This window comes from Durio zibethinus, chromosome 12, assembly GCF_047325235.1.
Source record: "Durio zibethinus cultivar Kanyao isolate XHJ-2024 chromosome 12, ASM4732523v1, whole genome shotgun sequence".
NCBI classification, from domain to species: domain Eukaryota; kingdom Viridiplantae; phylum Streptophyta; class Magnoliopsida; order Malvales; family Malvaceae; genus Durio; species Durio zibethinus.
Window position 1 is genome coordinate 25,780,854 of NC_143173.1, and position 18,080 is coordinate 25,798,933.

An 18,080-nucleotide genomic window follows, 5' to 3' on the forward strand; every position below is an offset into this window, starting at 1 on the left:
ATTAACAGATAGTTAGAAGTATTATTTATTTTTAGATTAATTTAATATATCAAGTTGACTTGATATACACAATATTATGTCATTATTTTATCTCATAAATCTCTCACTTTTTATCTACAAATAAAACCATTGAAATGTTATTTATTCATTTTACATTTCTTCTACTTTTTTTATTTTTCACTCTCTTTTCGATCTTTAATAATTAATCTTTTATTTGAGTGTCAAAATGTCAAGGTAAAGAGTCATTTTAATCATTTTTTTTTATTATGATTTCAAAAATTTAACTTTCAATTCGAAGTTCGACATCAACAATTAGCTATATAAATTTAGTTACAAATCATCCATTAATATGTAAAATGAAAGAAGTAAATAGGCAGTAACTAAAAGAGTTAAGCATATTCAAATCGCGTTTCATGCTTAGCTGCCATAGATGGTGGCCATCTCAATATTTTGAGCTGATTGTCTCTAAATTTGCCGGACTCTCTGTATTTTTCATTCTGGATTTTGTCTTCTTACGTTGTTTTGATGGGATAGATGCATCTAAGGTGGACCAAAGCCACCGGACACTTGACCCCATTTTCAACCAAAGCAAGAGTCAACCACTAAAGAAGGTATAATTATATACCCTTAAAATCAGTTAAGCATAAGTTTATATATTCTTTGCCCATATCATTGAAAGCCTTTAGGCAGTTGAGCATCTATACCATTGATTAAACTAGATAGATGATGATAAATTAAGGTGGCTTAAGTTCAATCGAAACATTAAAATTTACAAAATTTTTTTAAAGTAATTGCTTGAATGAATGAATTAGGTAGACAATCTAAATGTAATCCTTTTAAAGGGGGAGCAATCTCCCCTGTTCCAATTTGTATTTACAACTTTATCTTCAAGAAAAGACGATTTCCGAGAAGTTGCTTCAGAGTGAGGGAAGTTTTGTATCGGTTCGGCTTTGACTTTGTGAATCCTAGAAATCCAAAGGTGAGCCAAACCCTGACCCTCTTGGAACGTGAAGACAAATTGGTTTTGACTGTCAGAATCGGTTTGGGTTTAGCTGCTTAAGGTGGACGTTTTCTAAAAAGTCAACCCTTTGTAATGTGGGATCTGGCTTGTGATTTAGCTACACGTGTATACGATTGGGGGGCCCCAGTCATGGTCAAAATTCACGTGCGGAGAAAATGGAGCAGTTTGAGCTGTCCCCGTCGTGTCGATCAAGCCCCTGGAGAGACGGTGCAACCAACAAAACCATGTTAGCGCAAAACAGAAGAGGGACCCCTTTAATTTGTCTTGGGTGCATGAGTGGGGATGAAAAAAAATTTTTTTGACAGAACTGAAATATGATTTAAAATTATAGTATTTGATTTGATTTAAATTGATATTTTTATATTTAAATTTGATTAAATTTAAATATTATATATATTATATTCGAATTAAAAAAATAAAAATTATATAAATTGAATTAAATAAAATTATATAATTTTAAATTTTTATATATATTTTTAAATTTTATAAAATAAAATAATAATTTTATATTAAAATTTATTTAAATATGTTAAAATAATATATATAAATTAAAAATTAAAAATGGATAAATTAAATCCAATTAAACTAATAAAATTCGTTTCGGTTTAATTTTAATTTTAATTTTAAAATTTTATATTATTACGTAATATTTTTAAAAAAGCAATTGAATATGACCTGTATGAAATCGTTATCACTTCTACATAAAAAAATATTACACAAGTGTGATTGAATTAAAATATATTTGATAAAACAAGCCATGTTTATGATCATAGACTCAAAGTTATGATTTATGATCATCAAATTTAATTTACTCACCTTGTGTCAAGATATACTTATATAAAATATAAAATAAATAAGTATTATTAAAATGAAAAAACTATTTCAAAAAAGATGATTTGAACCTTTTTTTATTTATATGTAAAATTAAATTTTATGAAAAGCAAAAGAAAATTTTATTGTAAATCAATTCCAATTTGAAGAAAAAATAAAATAAAAACATTCATTAATCAAATTATTCATTTTATAATCTGATAAATCTTTTTAAAAACTAATTAATAGGACAAGAATAAAAATAAAGTTTCATTCTACATGTTAATATCAATACCAACAATAATAAAATTTTATAATAAAAAGAAAATTCATCGACCTTAAAAATCATGAGGGTTCAAATCCTCTGTCTCTAACCCCAAAAAGCCCATCTACTATTTATTTATTTTATTCTACCTTTTTTTTTGTTAGTGGGTCCAAATTTTTTATGTTTCTCATTCATCTTATTTTTTTTATATATATTTTAGAAGCAAACGCGTTTAAGCCATATTTTATAATCATATTTTTTTGAAAAAAAAATTATTTATTAAACATTATATTTGAGTATTGAAGGATGAATATTTATTTCAATAAACTCGACATTAAAAAAAAAAAACTTTAATAAAAATCCTTTTTCATTTTAAAAGTGTAATTATTTTTCTTAATCGTTGTTCTAGAAGTTAAGCCCAAGAATGGTGGCGAGAGTTCTATCTTTGGGTCATGGCCCAACAAATTGAAGGCCATATATTCTTTCGACGTGGCACTGTCTTCATTATAAAGCCCATTAACAATTCTACCAGTGGGCCCATGGACAGCGACAGCGTTTCAGTACTCCAATTTATGACCACCGACTCAAATCCAATTAAAAGAAAACATAAAATTCTCTGAACAAAAAAAAAAAAACCCCAAAACGGGCGGTCAAGATTCAAAGACCTAATTTTCCCGCGCAAACGCCGACCCAGGTCGGTGGCCGCCTATCTGAAAAAGCGCCCACGATTATCAGAACGCGGCTCAACGTGGGCCACGAGTACGCATTATATTAACCAACCCACTCATCATCCGCCACATGGACCCAACAAATCCTGCTTAGCTGTCACCCGTCCACCGCACGATTAAAAAAATACCAGTCTTTTTTATATTTCAACAGCATCGCTACGATAGCACGGACATTTCCAATTTTTTCCTCTCCCCCCCCCCCCCAATTTTTCAAATTTTCAAAAGGAAACGAAATTCAATTCAATTCTATTTTTGAAAAATGAAGAGATCTGATTCGATAGAAGAAGGCTGTACGACGCCGAAGCATAGAATTCCGGAGGCGTTTCAATGTCCACCACCGCCTAGGAAGAAATCACAAGGCGGAGCAAAGAGGGAGCCACCGAAGAACGGTTACTTTCAGCCGCCTGATCTTGATGCTCTTTTCACTATGCAGCCTATTCGTGAAGCTTGTGCTTAGAGACTTCAAAGACTTAATTTGCATTATATATTTATTTTATAAATTTCAATCGTAAATATATGATTTAGATTCTTATTTTCTTCAAATTTGTAATGTAGAAGATAATTGATTTATTTTTATTAATTTATCCCTCTGCTTAATTCTCTTTTGCTCTTTGCTTTTCTTACATATTAAATTTTGTTCTAAAGTTATGAAAATAAGATTTATCAAAAAAAATTGTTACTATGACATATGACATATTAAATACATTATTCGTTTGATTTAAAATTTTTATAATTTTATCTTATAAAATTTATTTCATAAATATAAATATTTATTTATATATCATAATAAATTTTTAAAATTTATTTCGTATAATATTAAAGTGTCACATTTATAAGACGACATCACAGCACAATGAAAAGTTTTCTTTCGACATAGGATCATATCAATCCTAAGATAATATTCATTATGTATTTTTTTTTATAAAATATATTATGTACATTTTTAACATAAAAAACTTTTTATTATTAAAGTGATAGCATATCTTTTTCTATAACTTTAATTTTTAGTATATTATGGTGAGTAGTTCCCACCTTCATTTTGATGGTGATGCTAATCTTGCTGATAATTGTAGCCAATTTCAAGCTATGAATTGGTGGATTTTATCTAAAAAAAATCTAAGGAAACGTTCATATCGTTGAAATTTTGGGGCTATTAGTAATGTTCTTTTACTTGTTTATTCCAATTTCCAATATTGTGGATGTGGGTGTTGTCAGGGCAATGATTTTCCTGCTCGAAACAATAGCTGGCAAAGATGCAATTTGAAAAATGTGAATCCTGTTCTGTCAGATCAGATAAGTTTGTGACTACAGGAATCCAATGGATCCACAACAAATAACAATTCTTCAGAATTTAAATTTCTCATAACAATTAGACTTCCAGTAATAGAAATTAATTGCTGGTAAAAAAAAATGTCTGCATTTCGGATTGAAGTTGCAATCCCACCTTACATGATATTTGCTACTCTTGGGACAGGTTAATGATAATTTGCAGCTTAATCAAAATTGATTGTTCTGCTGTAAATTAATAATTAACTAATCATCATAGTACGAATTCAAAGTGAAAGCTCAGAAATAAATTAAAAATTGAGAACAAAAAAAGGAACTAATCATCTTAGTGAAAAGGAGAGATTGCTAATATAAAGACGGTAACTTTATATAACATTGATCTCATAATTGTACATTGTTTAAACCAGAAAATATGAGTTGTCTAGTTCTTGATCCAAGTTTTGTCTACAACTAACTTGATTCGTGTAAAGTGTAAGTGATAGGATAAAATAATTTTAAATAATATTCAAATCAAATATGTTATATAACAAAAAAAAAATTACATTATTTTTTTTATGTGAAATTAATAGGAATTAAATAAATAAAACCAACAAATAAATCTCTAAATCACAAATATAAAGACACAAGTAATTTACGTAAAAAATCTCTTTAAAACAAAAAATAAAAATTATAGACACTAACAAATAATCTTTATTATCAAAATAATAAAAATACAAAGTTTTCTCTACATAAAACATAAGATATATAATCATAATATTTCAAGATTAAATCATCTTGATAAAAAAAAAATATTACAAAAAAAAAAATTCAATAAATTTAGAAATTAATAGATACCCACAAAATTAAATAAAAAATTCAAAATTTGATATTCACCGTTTAAATTAAAAAATAATGAATCGTGAATACACTGATAAAATTTCAACTAATATCAATTAAACTACTTAATCGAAATTACACAAAATCCTTTTTTTTCTTTGTTGCCGCTACACCTTTCTTGTTTCTTTTTCAGTCGTATAAGAGTTTAAAACTCTGTAACCAAACATAAAATGACTAAAAAATTTCATGATGAATGAGTTTTGAATTAGGCCACCTCCATGGGAAACCAAGCCCAACAGTAAGGCCTCGCAATGTAACCAGTGATGTCGAAGATTTATAGGTTTGACCAATCAATTTTGTTCACAGTGCAAGCAACTGAAGCACTTGAGCTTGTTTGATCATGACCCTTAATCAAACATCACTTAACTAGTGCCATAAGCATGGATTCTATCAGAATCCACCCCATTTTTAAGAAGCAGATATCATTCATTTTCAAGAGTGGACACTTATCGGATGGCACATCGTTCTCTCCGAACGATGCGGTAGAAAGAAACTTTTGCCAACTAAACCCAACATATCAAACGTCTTCTGGTCTTTTTGTTTCAAACTTTCAATGCCTGGTTTTCAACACACTTTTGTATAGTTTGGAATGTCTTTGTAGTTTCCACACGCTGTCTTTGGTTTCATTCAAAACTTGCAGTTGCAACAGATGAAGAAAAGGATTGAACATGAAAAACGCAAAAAATATGGTGGGACTATTCAACTGTTACAACTTTAATATCTTAAAATTTCAAACTTTTCTAAGTTAGTTCTTTGTCATACATGAGACAGTTTTCTATGCCTAATCTCTTTTTATAATCATCTTAAAAATAGATATGATAATTCATATATTTATTTCATGTAAAATATTAATAATTCGTATATTCATATTATATTTATAAGAAAATTACGCGTTATAATTTGTATCGACATAAAAAATGAAATATATATATTTTGTTTTGTTAAATTTATTTATAATTTTAATTAAAATTTTAAATCGTATTATTTTTATATTTTTTATTTATATAATTTTCGTATCGTGTTATCATATTATATTTAAGATTATTGGATACTTTATATCTCACCGTTCTTACGAGGAGAATAACAAAGATATAAAGAGTTAGATTGAAAAAACATGAAACGGATGTTTAACAATATAATTTAACATAATTAATGTTTACTTACATGAAAATCATTTAATAATACGGCGACAACGTTATTCCTTAGTTTGAAAGCCAAAATAGTTGAGGGAGATCCAATTTAGGCTCCAAGAATTTAGAGACAAGGGAAGTAGGAAGTACCTTGAGAATATGGTAACAAGGGCAGGTACCTGCAACAAACTCGGCTCTCCGATAAGCCGAGGCTTCTTAATCCCATGTTTGAAATTTCATCATATTTGCTTTATTAGAATTAATTGTTTGGTTCTTATGCACGCAAATAAAAGACCATTAATTGCTAAAGCCTGTATAAATCTGCAATGAAAATTCTAATATAGTTCAAAATGGAAAACCCTGGAAAAAAAAAAAAAAAAAAACCGAGAAACTGCAGACATGCACCCTGGGAAAACAATGTTTTAATAGCCTCTCCTGCCCTGATATTTTACCATCCAAACTTGCAAAGAATTTCTCATAATTTTTTTTGTTAAGCGGTAAGCGGTTTTTGAACTTTGCCCAATACATTTTCTCCTCAGGTCGATTCAAGCAGGTTGTTTTACACCGAATCTAGTAAATTCATGGGAAATTATCTTTCCATAGGCTCCCACTGGATTCGAATACAAACAACAAAGGGAAAAGCATATTCTCTTTGCCACGGAGCCTACCATCTATTGGTTATGCAACTTGATACTGAAGAGAGGAAAGAGGCGCTCCAGGAAAATGGGAATAGAAGTATGGCAACAGAATATGGCATATGGCATTTCAATGTGCTCTTCAGGTACTAGATTTAACATATGGCATATAGCTGATTAGAAGGTCAAGGTTCTTATTGACTTTCTTGTGCCACTTAGCTTAATTACAGTATAATGGCTGCTATGGGATTTTCTTGAAAGACATATAGTACTCCTAGTAAATTGACTTTTTAATTGCATATTAAGGAATACTAAGTAGACTTTAACTGAGGATTTGATGTGTATAATCTACCTGTTCATGTCTTTTCTGGAGGACCACTAGTGAAAGGTCATTCTGGTAATCAAGATTTACTTGAATGGTTAAGAGAAAAATCTTACTTTATCAACACTCTAAAATTCAGCTCGACCAAAACCAATACGGACCAAACAAGGTGACCATCATAACATTGGACGTGCAACTCATCGATGGAAATGAAAATCTTAGTACCTAATCAACAACAATCATATATATCCCTATATATTTGTAGCCTTGCATTCTGCAGCCATAGTTGCTCTTCAAACTTACAGCAAATCAAAGTTGCCCATAATTTCTTTGCCAAGTCACCAGCTGAAAGAAAGAATATGGCAACCTCACATCTCCCTTCATTTCCTTCAATGGCAATGCTCTTTTTTTTCTGTGTTCTATTGCTATTACTGGAGAATGCAGCAGGCAAAACAAGGCACTACACATTCAATGTACATTATTGGAACAGTTCTTAATTCACTTTTCCTTTTGAACTTTTAGTTTGATGTTAATATCTTTTTCTTGTTCACTGATTAAAGATTCAGTACCACAATGTTACGAGATTATGCCACACAAGGACCATTCTGAGCGTGAACCGACAGTTCCCAGGGCCTCGTTTAGTGGCAAGGGAAGGTGACGGAGTCATTGTTAAGGTGGTTAACCATATTGCAGAGAATGTTACCATTCATTGGTATGAATCTTTAATTCAAATGTTAATGCATACCGTATTGTTAAACTTTTAGTAATTTGGTGATTTTAAAATTTCTTGTTTTTATTTGGGAAACAGGCATGGCGTTAGACAGCTAACTACTGGATGGGCGGATGGACCTTCTTACGTAACACAGTGTCCCATACAAACAAACCAATCATACATTTACAACTTCACAATCACAGGACAAAGAGGAACTCTCTGGTGGCATGCTCACATCTCCTGGTTGAGAGTAACGATCCATGGACCAATAATCATCCTCCCAAAGCGCAATGAATCTTACCCATTTGAGAAACCCCTTAAGGAAGTCACCATCATGTTTGGTAAGAAATTGACATAATAATGTATCCATAAGCATTAACTTCATGTCTTCAGGTTTTCTAAAACTACTATCTGCATGGGTTTGGGATTTCAGGAGAGTGGTTCAATACAGACCCTGAAGCTATAATCAGCCAAGCACTCCAGACAGGAGCTGGACCCAATATTTCTGATTCATATACTATCAATGGGCTTCCAGGGCTACTCTACAACTGTTCTTCTAAAGGTTCCAGTTAATGCTAAAGCATAAACGTTTTTTTTAATGAAATGGACAGGTTGGCTTTAACTTTTATGTTTTTTGGACAACGTGGTTTGTCACAAAAGATTAGTCAAAAAGGTTCTTAGGAAGACTGCAGTACTATTTGTATCTTGACTATTTTCCAATCTAAGTTAAGCCATCCATTCAAGTTTGGGTTTAACGTGTTTGTTTCTGTGTGAGTGTTGCAGACACATACAAGCTGAAGGTGAAGCCAGGGAAGACATATCTCCTCCGATTAATCAACGCTGCACTCAACGATGAGCTTTTCTTCAGCATCGCCAACCACACCGTAACAGTGGTTGAAGGTGACGCCGTTTATGTCAAACCCTTCGAAACTGACAAGCTCCTCATCACCCCGGGCCAAACCACAAATGTTCTCCTAAAAACCAAGCCTGAATTCCCAAATGCCTCCTTCCTCATGGCTGCTAGACCTTATTTCACTGGACGAGGCTCCTTTGATAACTCCACCACTGTAGGAATTCTTGAATATGAACATCCATCCCATCACAAATCCTCTAAAAATCTTACTTTACTTCAACCAACCCTCCCTTCTATTAATGCTACAGGATTTGTTGCAAACTTCACACGGAAATTTCGTAGCTTGGCCAATGCTAAATTCCCTGCGAATGTACCAAAAACTGTGGACAAGAAATTTTTCTTCACTGTAGGACTTGGAACAAATCCCTGTCCTAAAAACACAACCTGCCAAGGACCTAATAATTCAAGCAAATTTGCTGCTTCAGTTAACAATGTGTCATTTCAACTCCCATCTGTGGCTATTCTCCAGGCTTACTACTTTGGACAATCTAATGGAGTTTACACTACAGATTTTCCTACACAACCATTAATTCCATTTAATTATACTGGCACAGCACCAAATAACACAAATGTGAGCAATGGCACACGCACAGTGGTGCTACCATTTAACACGAGTGTAGAGCTGGTGTTGCAGGACACTAGCATTCTTGGTGCTGAAAGTCACCCACTTCACCTTCATGGTTACAATTTCTTCGTTGTTGGACAAGGTTTTGGCAACTTTAATGCTAGTAAGGACCCCGCCAACTTCAATCTTGTCGACCCCATGGAGAGGAATACAGCTGGTGTTCCTGCTGGTGGTTGGCTAGCCATTCGGTTCTTTGCAGACAACCCAGGTAAATAATACGTTTTCTCTTTTTCCCGCAACAAAGGAAAATGGGGTACCTATGAATAAGGAAATAATCTGATTTCTCTTTTATTTTGACTTGGGAAATTATGTTTGAGTTATGAACAGGAGCATGGTTCATGCACTGTCACCTGGATGTTCACACAAGCTGGGGACTGAGAATGGCATGGATAGTCCTGGATGGTCCGCAACCAAATCAGAAGTTGCAGCCACCACCGTCCGATCTTCCACAGTGTTGATTTTAATACCCAAGGGCTATACGATTTTTCCTTTTTGGTCACATTTTGAGTGTTTCTGAATTGTCTGCACTTTCCATTTGTAACTTAATTCTCATTTTCATGCTATTCTTTTTGTTTTCTTTGATGTGGTACATATGACATTGACGGATGGATGAATGGTCTGGTTTGTTGGCCGAGAGAAAGAACAGCAGCTGAGATGTAACATCCGATGGATTTATCTCAGTTAATTTGTTTATTTATTTTGCTTTTAATATTAAGTTCAACCATCCTCCTCCCTCAATTACTTTCCTTCCTGCTATCATCAATAGTTTGCTGCAAACAGAAGTTGATCTAATAACTTCCACCTAAACTTGACATCCATGGTTAATTCTAGAAGATTGCGGATAATCAGGTGCCATCCCTATTGCATCATTTTACAATGCAAATGCAGTCCTGTTTGACCATGTTGGGATCTTCTTAGGGAAGATCCAGCAGTTAGGACAACATGCAATTTGATGAAAAATGAAACTCTTAACTGGTTTTGTTATCATAGCTAGCAGCCGTAGAGTAAATCCACAATGCTAGATAGTGTAAAGGACCTAAAATTTTATCTGCCAACACAAAATGAACCAGATATAATACACCTTCCAACACGTTTAGCAGGGAACATCCATCATGTTTGAATCAAGTGGGAATTGCGATCCCCAGAGGCACAAGCATTCCACGAGCAAAAGCCAAAAGAAAGATGAACATGAAAAAGACAAAAATTGCACGGAAATTATGAAAAGAGTAATCATAATAGCTGCATAAAACGGCATTTTATTAGTATCAAATAGTGTATACAACCTAACTTAAGTTGGCTTGAAGATGGTAAGGGAAAAGACAAAGCTAGCGTTACCTCAAATCTCTTGCAAATGGTTACTTAGACAACTGCAAAAAACAAGCCAACGTTTACATTTTGACTTTAAAGTAAAGCCACATAAAACAATATATACACAGCTTAGACATTCAGTTTGAAATACTCTCCCCTACAGCATAAGCATCGAAAAATACTGCTCAAATTCTTGATCAATAGTTGGTTTCCTTCTGGTTTGTGGAGCCTCTGCATTAAAGTAAAAAGTATACTTCTCCTTTCAGTATATGCAGGAAAACCAAATTTAATAGTGTTCAATTAGTGATGTTGTATGTGCAGTGCAGATGAACAAAGCAAAGGATAGGGAGGGATAGAGTAAGAAACTTTGCCCCCCGCCCCAAATGGCTCTGCATCACGCATACAATCATAAGCTTCCTATGTATGCATATATATTTTCAAAGTCATAGGAATTACCTAGGTTGACACTCCATCTTCCGGATGAAAGAACATAAACATTTGGTTTTGCCCCATTGGAGTTGAGAATTTCTTCAATTTCCTTATCTTGGTATTGCTCTATGTTGTAGTTTCCATATCTTGAGTAGATGTAATCTATATGACTTCCATACTCCACAAGGGACTCCTCAAGATTCTCAGCTAGTTCAACATCAGCAGGTTCAGGCTCCCCACCTGGAGAAGATAGTACTTCTTTTTCGACACCCCTTGATGCTACTGTTGTACCACTGGAAGAATAATGGGAAACTTGGAAGCTGGATCCCCAATCAGATGAGAAGGAGGAAGACCTGTCATATTGTAAGTAATTTGCATCCTCTGTTCGAAATTTAGCTTCAGCATGCACAGACATCGCAGAGTCAGAATCTTTGGCAAAGCTATTGCTATCTTTTGCCGATCCAGTTTCGGATATATCATAAACAGCCCCTCCCTTTCCTCTGAAAGTGCATGGACTAAACCCCTCTACTTCCAGTATACCGCCAGATGTAGGAGGCTTTGATGATAGGCTTCGCTTCCAACATTGATGCTTCGATACAGGCAAACCCAACAGCTCAGCCCCTAATTTCCTTTTCTTGCTCAAGTGATCAATGTTGAGCAAGCTGAAAATGATAATAGAAATGGGAATAAGAAAAAGGAGATGTGTTCGCAAGTAAGAGGCTAGATGGTGCAATGATACATACAAAAAGAAAAAGGGAAGGCGATCTACTTCGCAGATCGACTTTCTTTCTCATTTGCTGACCAGAATTTAAAACATAGAAAAATATTCAAGATGCCTTCAAGTTAAGGCACCATTAAGGTTGAAGACCAGACCTACAAGTTAAGGCACCTAAACTCCAGTACAATAAACCTTTAAATGATTCACACAAGCAGAAATGATGCCATCAAAGAATTAATATTATTTTTCTTAGTTATGAAAATTGATATTTTGTTCCAAGGGCACAACCAAATGGTTAGATCTTGAGAGTTCCCACTTGGAGGCTTCAAGTTCAAATATTGGGAATTAGAGTGGTATTTAAGTTATGAGGGATCAGGTCATGTGTGTTGACTATCACAATGCATAGTGCACTTGGCTATGTTCTTAAAAGTGACCAACTTCAAGGAATCATAGACATCATCCTTGATCTTAAAATGCCTTCCTTTAGTTTAAAAAGATTATTTTGAGGGGTCCAGAAGATGATGGGCAAACAAAGGTTATGTCCTTAACTTAATATCCTAAGCTAGCAGACGAAACAGAGAATCATCACCATACTTAGTAATTTTGGCAAAAAAAGGCAAGAACTTGATCCAAATCATGAACAGAACAAAACATGTCTAGTTCTTGATCAACCACAAATAAAAACTGGTCGTAATAATTTCCCTCAAAACTTACGCTAACAAGCTAAAACAATAAAAAATGATCAAAAAAAGAGAACCGTAGCTGGTAATAGCAGTTGCTTAACTAATGACCAGGATTAAATTTAAACTATTAACTTAACACACATAATCAAGACTTTCACACACAAAATCCTCCTTCAAAATTCTAAACGATTATCAATTTAGTAAAGGTGTCAGATGATTCACAAACAAAAACAAGAACAAAAAACCATGCTGGTATCAAGACAAAGATTTCATTATTTGAAGAAATTAACGAACAACTACATGCAATTACTGAGCTACAGATCATTAAGACAAAACATGATCAAATAACCAGACGCCAAACCTCTTAATCTGAGACGGGTTGGTTTCGTTTTCTACTTCCATTTCGGACAATGCCAGAACGCCTGAAACTCCCTGATGAAGAGGAAACTTAGACTACAGACTACCCTTTTCCATCTGCGCGGATTTCCCAGAAAAAATCTATCTTTTTTTAACTTCGCATGCTGTTGAAAACTTTATAAAGTCTCAGTCAATTAGTGTGGAAAACACGAGCAAATAGCATGTTGAAAAGTGGAAACTTTGTTTAAAGTTTCGAAGCGTTTGTTTTGCATTCTGTGAGAGCGCGTGAGATGGTAACTCAAACAAGGACCACGCTTAGGCCACGTGAGTTTCCCGAAGATGGCGATGGCGCTGGCGCTATGTTCAGTGGATAAGGGCCCACTACCCAATCTATTACTCTTAATTACTGTATTGGTATTTGTTTACGTCAATGATTTTTGTTAAATAGGGTAAATTTCAAAATCTACCTGTATTTTTCTCAAATTTACACTCATAACCATTTACATTTCAGAAAATTTATATTTAACCACTTCTATTAAAATTACGTATTTTATATCAAATATTATTATATCACAATTCATTTTGATAAGCTAAACAAGAAATACTTTTGTTTTCTTCGATTCATAAATAATTTTTATAAAAATTTTAAATTATATTATTTTTATATATATTTTAATATCATTTTCGCATTACATATAAAATTATCGGATGTAACTAAAATCAAATACTTATTACTAGTTTGTAATTACTACTTACAAAATTGTACTGCTACATCAGTTGTACTTTATCATATACATGTGTATGAACATGATGTTATTATTATTATTATTTTTCTTTTAAGATTTTAAGACAAGAAAGGAGACAGAAAGGTTGAGACCAAACACCATAAGATTTAAAGATTGGCTTGGCATGCCACTTCTTGATGAGCTGTCTGTATCTGCAATTTTGTAAAAGATATGGGATAAAGACATCAAACAAATGAATCCACTTTGCTGTCTTTAGGATTATGACTGTTGAGCTGGAGATGACCAAAGAGATAGAAGCAGAAGAGCAATTGTACTGAGGAAAAGAACACTGTAAGAAACAGGAATGTATCAAAACTTTTGTTTGTATTTTAGAGTTACAAGGATTTTACAGTTCTTTTAAAATGATTGATACACTTTTGTCTGTTGATTTGCATGATCACTTCTACATTGAAGGCCTCTTTATGGAAAAGGTGTCAAAAGTACAAAACCTATCGGTAAACCCCCTACAACCAGAAGATCAAGAAAGGGCAAGAGAAAAAAAGAAGAGTAAAATCCCACCAATCCTATTTCTAATTGCTTTTCAGACTGCTTTGCCTGGTTATTGACATGGGGCCTTTTCAAATCCTCATCCATTATCACTTGCAGCAACAGCTTCAAAAGCTCTCTGACTCACAGTTGTTGACAGAAAGTATAATGGTCACTTTCCTGGACTACCACAGATGCGCTAGGAAAACGGACAACCAGATATGATCACGAGATAAGCATTCATCAATCACTCAAGCGTCAAAAGCTCTTGTTATTGCCAATGCAAAGTCAAAAGTAATTTAAACTTCATTTTGATGTTGATGCAGCAGATATGCCATCATAGGCTGTTAGAAAGCGGAGACCATTACCTATGTGTCTTGATATGGGGCATAGCCAGCAGAAGATACTAGGACCCAATACCTGAAACAATCAGATAGCAAAAGCTGAAATAAGAGTTATAAATATGTTCTAGCCTTCTATAGAAATAAATGAGAAGGAAACTGGGAATGCACCAAGTTAATGATGATGGATCCAGGGGTGATCGACCTCGGCCGGCCTACTAGATGATCAGATCATCATAGTAGGCAGGCTAATACTTGAACACCCACAAACTATGATCTAAAGCTATCGGTAAAAAAGTGAAGTTTTCTCTGATTCATCAAGGAAAAAGTCCTAATAATGGAATCTTCTAAAAGCCATAAATGCAACATCTTACATCCCTCAACATAGAAAAAGGAGAGAAGCATTACCATTGTTAGATTTTCATAGGCACCAAGATCATATGGATGATTATAGACATTCCCTCCTTTCTCTGCAAGCCACATAGCTCTCACCCCTTCATGATACTGCCAATTTTAAAACAAAAATCAAAGAAATAAGTAGAAAAATCGTTCTATGAGTAAAACCAGATTATAACTAAACAAAATACAAAAAAATAATCCTAATTACCTCAATTGTGGTCTTATTTTGCAAAATGAGGTAGATGTGCCAACCCAAGAGAACACTTAAAGCCACACTCAAGGGGACTAGCAACAGTCCAGAAATAACCTGTAATTGCTAAGTCATAAGCATACCACAAATATGATAAGTTCTAGCTCTAGAACATAGGTAATCATTGACATTACATATGCGGTTCTGAAAGAGTCTGCACTTTGCTGCTCATCATTTTGGGAATCATTAGTTAGGCTACCCACAAGTAAAACCTGAAATTTAAGGAACATAAAATATACATGAGAAAAGGACCAAAAGACCTCATAAGAATCCAGCTGGGATACCACTGTAAAACTAAACCACCATGGCAGAGGTCAATCCAAAGGAAGAAGAGGTACTTATGTGCAAGGAAATCAAGTCAAGTACATAATTAAAGCATAAGAAAGAGCTTTCATAAATCAGCAATGACAATTTCAGGATCACAGGGGAAATAAATATGTTACTATGATACAACGTACCAGAGAATAGATGCAAGCAATTACAGCATATACAACGAAGATGAAGAAGATCTTGTAGTTGGCATGGCCGACACAATTATTTATCCAAATGCAATGGTGATCCTTACAATCAAAGAGAGAACTTTTAGTACGTTATTGAGGACATTATAGACATGCATGAATGATGACATAGATTGCACGTACCATTCTCAGAACGCATCTCTTGCACACACGACAATGATGTGCGCGAGGAGGTTTAAAATGAGAACACTTCTGGCAGTATCTCAAGTCCCCTCCCTACAAAACATTCCAAACAAAGGTCATAATCTGGAAATGGTTGACTGAAATAAAAGTTATGCAAAAATATAAGTCTATTAACCTCTCAGATACAATTTCATCAACTACATCTATTCCTGTTATTAAATACCCATTGAGATTATTTTGACTTTAAAATTCCGCACAAATCCTTAACAAGCAACAAAATCAAATTCAGTCTTTGAATGGAAGAAAACATTTGAGCAAACAGGAAAAACCAAATTTTTAATTGTTCTGTTTCCAAGTAAAAGTCAATGTTAATAAGTGTGATCAAACGTGACCCACCCACAATTAAGTCAACTTATGCTTTTAATTTATCCCTTTGAAAAACAAGGAAATTATAATGGTGACGCAAGATGACAATCGTTCTCCTGATAACAGCAACAAAAGTACTAGCAGTTAGAGAGACCTCAACAACAGCTACAGTGTCATCCAAACAAAATGATTGGTACTATTATAAGGGCTTTCTACAATGCGGAACGAATCAATCAAACCCTCAAACACAGGAGCAGCTTAGGGGCAGTAACTTATTCTGCTTTCTTTCCCACACTAATGAATCAATTATTTTGACTCAGATTTTTCGAATAGGTCATCTACTCATAGTAGAATAGAATGTCTTTGATAATGCATTTTGCTCATCTTATTTTTGGCCATCTTTGACACATTAAGAAAAAATTAATTAAATCCTCTATTCAGGTAATTGCATTTATCTCATTTCTACTAAATTCCCAAACTTTCACCAAATCTAGACCTAATTAAATCCCCCAAGATCCTTTTTTTCCCACATGCAAAATTTGCTAATATGTTCCAACTCCAAAATCAGCTCATTTGCATCAAAATTGTAACAACCCCAACATTATTCATTTCTAAGTAACAAACCCAAATTGCAAGAATTAATGTTCTATTAAAAAAATAAAACTTTACCAGAATTATTACAACCGGAAAACACAATCAAGCGTTCTCGTACTTCAGATAGGAAAAATAAACAATCTTAACAAGACATAGCGAAAGATTCGAACTTGTCTATGCTTTTTAATTTGTTTGTTTTACTGAGAGTACCTTGCGTTTGATCTCATGGATAGGAACTTTGGAATCTTCGATGTCCGGCATGAAAGTAGACGGGACCCGACCCGGATCCGTGAAGATGGCAAAGCCGTAATTAAACACACACATGAAAGCAACACCGGTGAAAACGACGGCGTTCATAATACCAGGAGAGGTCATAAGACCAAACCAGCGGTCAATGAAAATAAATACCGTACAAAAATAAATAAAAACGATGGCCGAAACGACAACGGTTACAGGCAACGAAAAGCTGAAGCCTCGCTTCATGGTTTAGCTGTTTTCTATAATGTTGAGGCAAGCGGCCGAGGCGCCGGCGTTGAAAACGACGGCGTCTCCGGTCCTGGTGAATTTCAAGGTGGATTTTTTATTTTTTTATTTTTTTAAATTTGGTTTTGTTTGTGGGGAAAAGTAATGAGCTTTAATTTCGGAAGCTGTGGGAAACAACTGTTTATATCTAAGACGATGCCGCTAAAGGGTTCTCTTTTTTTTTTTTACTCGAATGCCCCTTTGTTTTATTCCTTTCTCAGATTGACCCCTAGATTTTGATTTTACATTTTTGGTAATTACGGACAAGCGAGTTGTTGGCTTGGCTAGTCGAATTTGGTAACTTCGAATCTAAATCTTCTAGGTTTGTATGGTAAGGATCTTGAATTTATGAATCTTAAACTTATCTAATTAATTCAATCATTAATTTTTGTCATTATATATTTTATGCATTATTGAAATTTAAAATATTAACTACATAAATAATTAATTAAATTAAAATTTTGTTCGTATTAATATCAAATTTGATTATGTATTAATAAGATACTAGTGGATTAAAAAAATTACATATTAGTAGGGGTATTGACATGAAACAAATATATATCTTTCTTATATATATATATAAATATATGTTTTAATTATTAGATAGGTACAACAACTTAAATATATATTAAAAAATTGAAGGAAGACTGATTACTATATTTATCAACATACCAATTATATTCCTTTATTATTATTATTATTATTATTTTTTGGTAAATTAGAGGTGCGTTAATCATAAAACATACCAATTATTTTCAACAAATTGTACCTCCCTTTTCTCCTTTTTCAATGCAATAATTCATATGTATTAGAACTTACTTTATGTGCATGATTATATATAATAATAGTAATAATACTTATATAGAAAATCAAGCCA

At 33.5% G+C, this 18,080-nt stretch overlaps 4 protein-coding genes across 10 annotated transcripts; 2 read left to right on the plus strand and 2 right to left on the minus strand.

Annotated features, from left to right (window-relative positions):
• The first annotated feature begins 2,963 nt into the window (after positions 1-2,963).
• Positions 2,964-3,404, plus strand: LOC111297179 (cyclin-dependent protein kinase inhibitor SMR4). The gene has a single exon (XM_022891816.2). It carries the CDS (start codon positions 3,084-3,086, stop codon positions 3,279-3,281), a length of 198 nt encoding a protein of 65 aa, XP_022747551.2. The 5' UTR covers positions 2,964-3,083; the 3' UTR covers positions 3,282-3,404.
• Positions 3,405-7,182: 3,778 nt separating this feature from the next.
• Positions 7,183-10,033, plus strand: LOC111296994 (laccase-17-like). Of its 2 annotated transcripts, none has more exons than XM_089741483.1 (6): positions 7,183-7,547; positions 7,641-7,786; positions 7,883-8,127; positions 8,220-8,348; positions 8,570-9,532; positions 9,652-10,033. In XM_089741483.1, the coding sequence occupies exons 1-6, from the start codon at positions 7,278-7,280 to the stop codon at positions 9,780-9,782; spliced, it is 1,884 nt and encodes a 627-aa protein (XP_089597609.1). In that variant the 5' UTR covers positions 7,183-7,277; the 3' UTR covers positions 9,783-10,033. The 2 variants fall into 2 exon arrangements, with proteins under 2 accessions (XP_089597609.1, XP_022747247.1); XM_022891512.2 differs by having other exon boundaries at positions 7,214-7,547; positions 7,635-7,786.
• Positions 10,034-10,145: 112 nt separating this feature from the next.
• LOC111296995 (uncharacterized) lies at positions 10,146-12,970 on the minus strand. 5 transcript variants are annotated; one of them, XM_089741485.1, is made up of 5 exons: positions 12,824-12,970; positions 11,089-11,723; positions 10,794-10,863; positions 10,660-10,691; positions 10,386-10,563 (listed from the first exon to the last, which is right to left on the minus strand). In XM_089741485.1, exons 1-4 carry the CDS (start codon positions 12,862-12,864, stop codon positions 10,661-10,663), a joined length of 777 nt encoding a protein of 258 aa, XP_089597611.1. In that variant the 5' UTR covers positions 12,865-12,970; the 3' UTR covers positions 10,386-10,563; position 10,660. The 5 variants fall into 5 exon arrangements, 4 of the variants coding, with proteins under 4 accessions (XP_089597611.1, XP_022747249.2, XP_089597610.1 ...); XM_022891514.2 differs by having other exon boundaries at positions 10,387-10,563; positions 10,790-10,863; XR_016326199.1 differs by lacking the exon at positions 10,386-10,563 and adding an exon at positions 10,146-10,372 and having other exon boundaries at positions 10,660-10,863.
• Positions 12,971-13,880: 910 nt separating this feature from the next.
• LOC111297311 (putative protein S-acyltransferase 16) lies at positions 13,881-17,304 on the minus strand. 2 transcript variants are annotated; one of them, XM_022892011.2, is made up of 8 exons: positions 16,892-17,304; positions 15,722-15,814; positions 15,539-15,640; positions 15,215-15,292; positions 15,039-15,137; positions 14,840-14,935; positions 14,459-14,510; positions 13,881-14,289 (listed from the first exon to the last, which is right to left on the minus strand). In XM_022892011.2, the coding sequence occupies exons 1-8, from the start codon at positions 17,162-17,164 to the stop codon at positions 14,276-14,278; spliced, it is 807 nt and encodes a 268-aa protein (XP_022747746.2). In that variant the 5' UTR covers positions 17,165-17,304; the 3' UTR covers positions 13,881-14,275. The 2 variants fall into 2 exon arrangements, with proteins under 2 accessions (XP_022747746.2, XP_022747745.2); XM_022892010.2 differs by having other exon boundaries at positions 14,260-14,510.
• Positions 17,305-18,080: the final 776 nt, after the last annotated feature.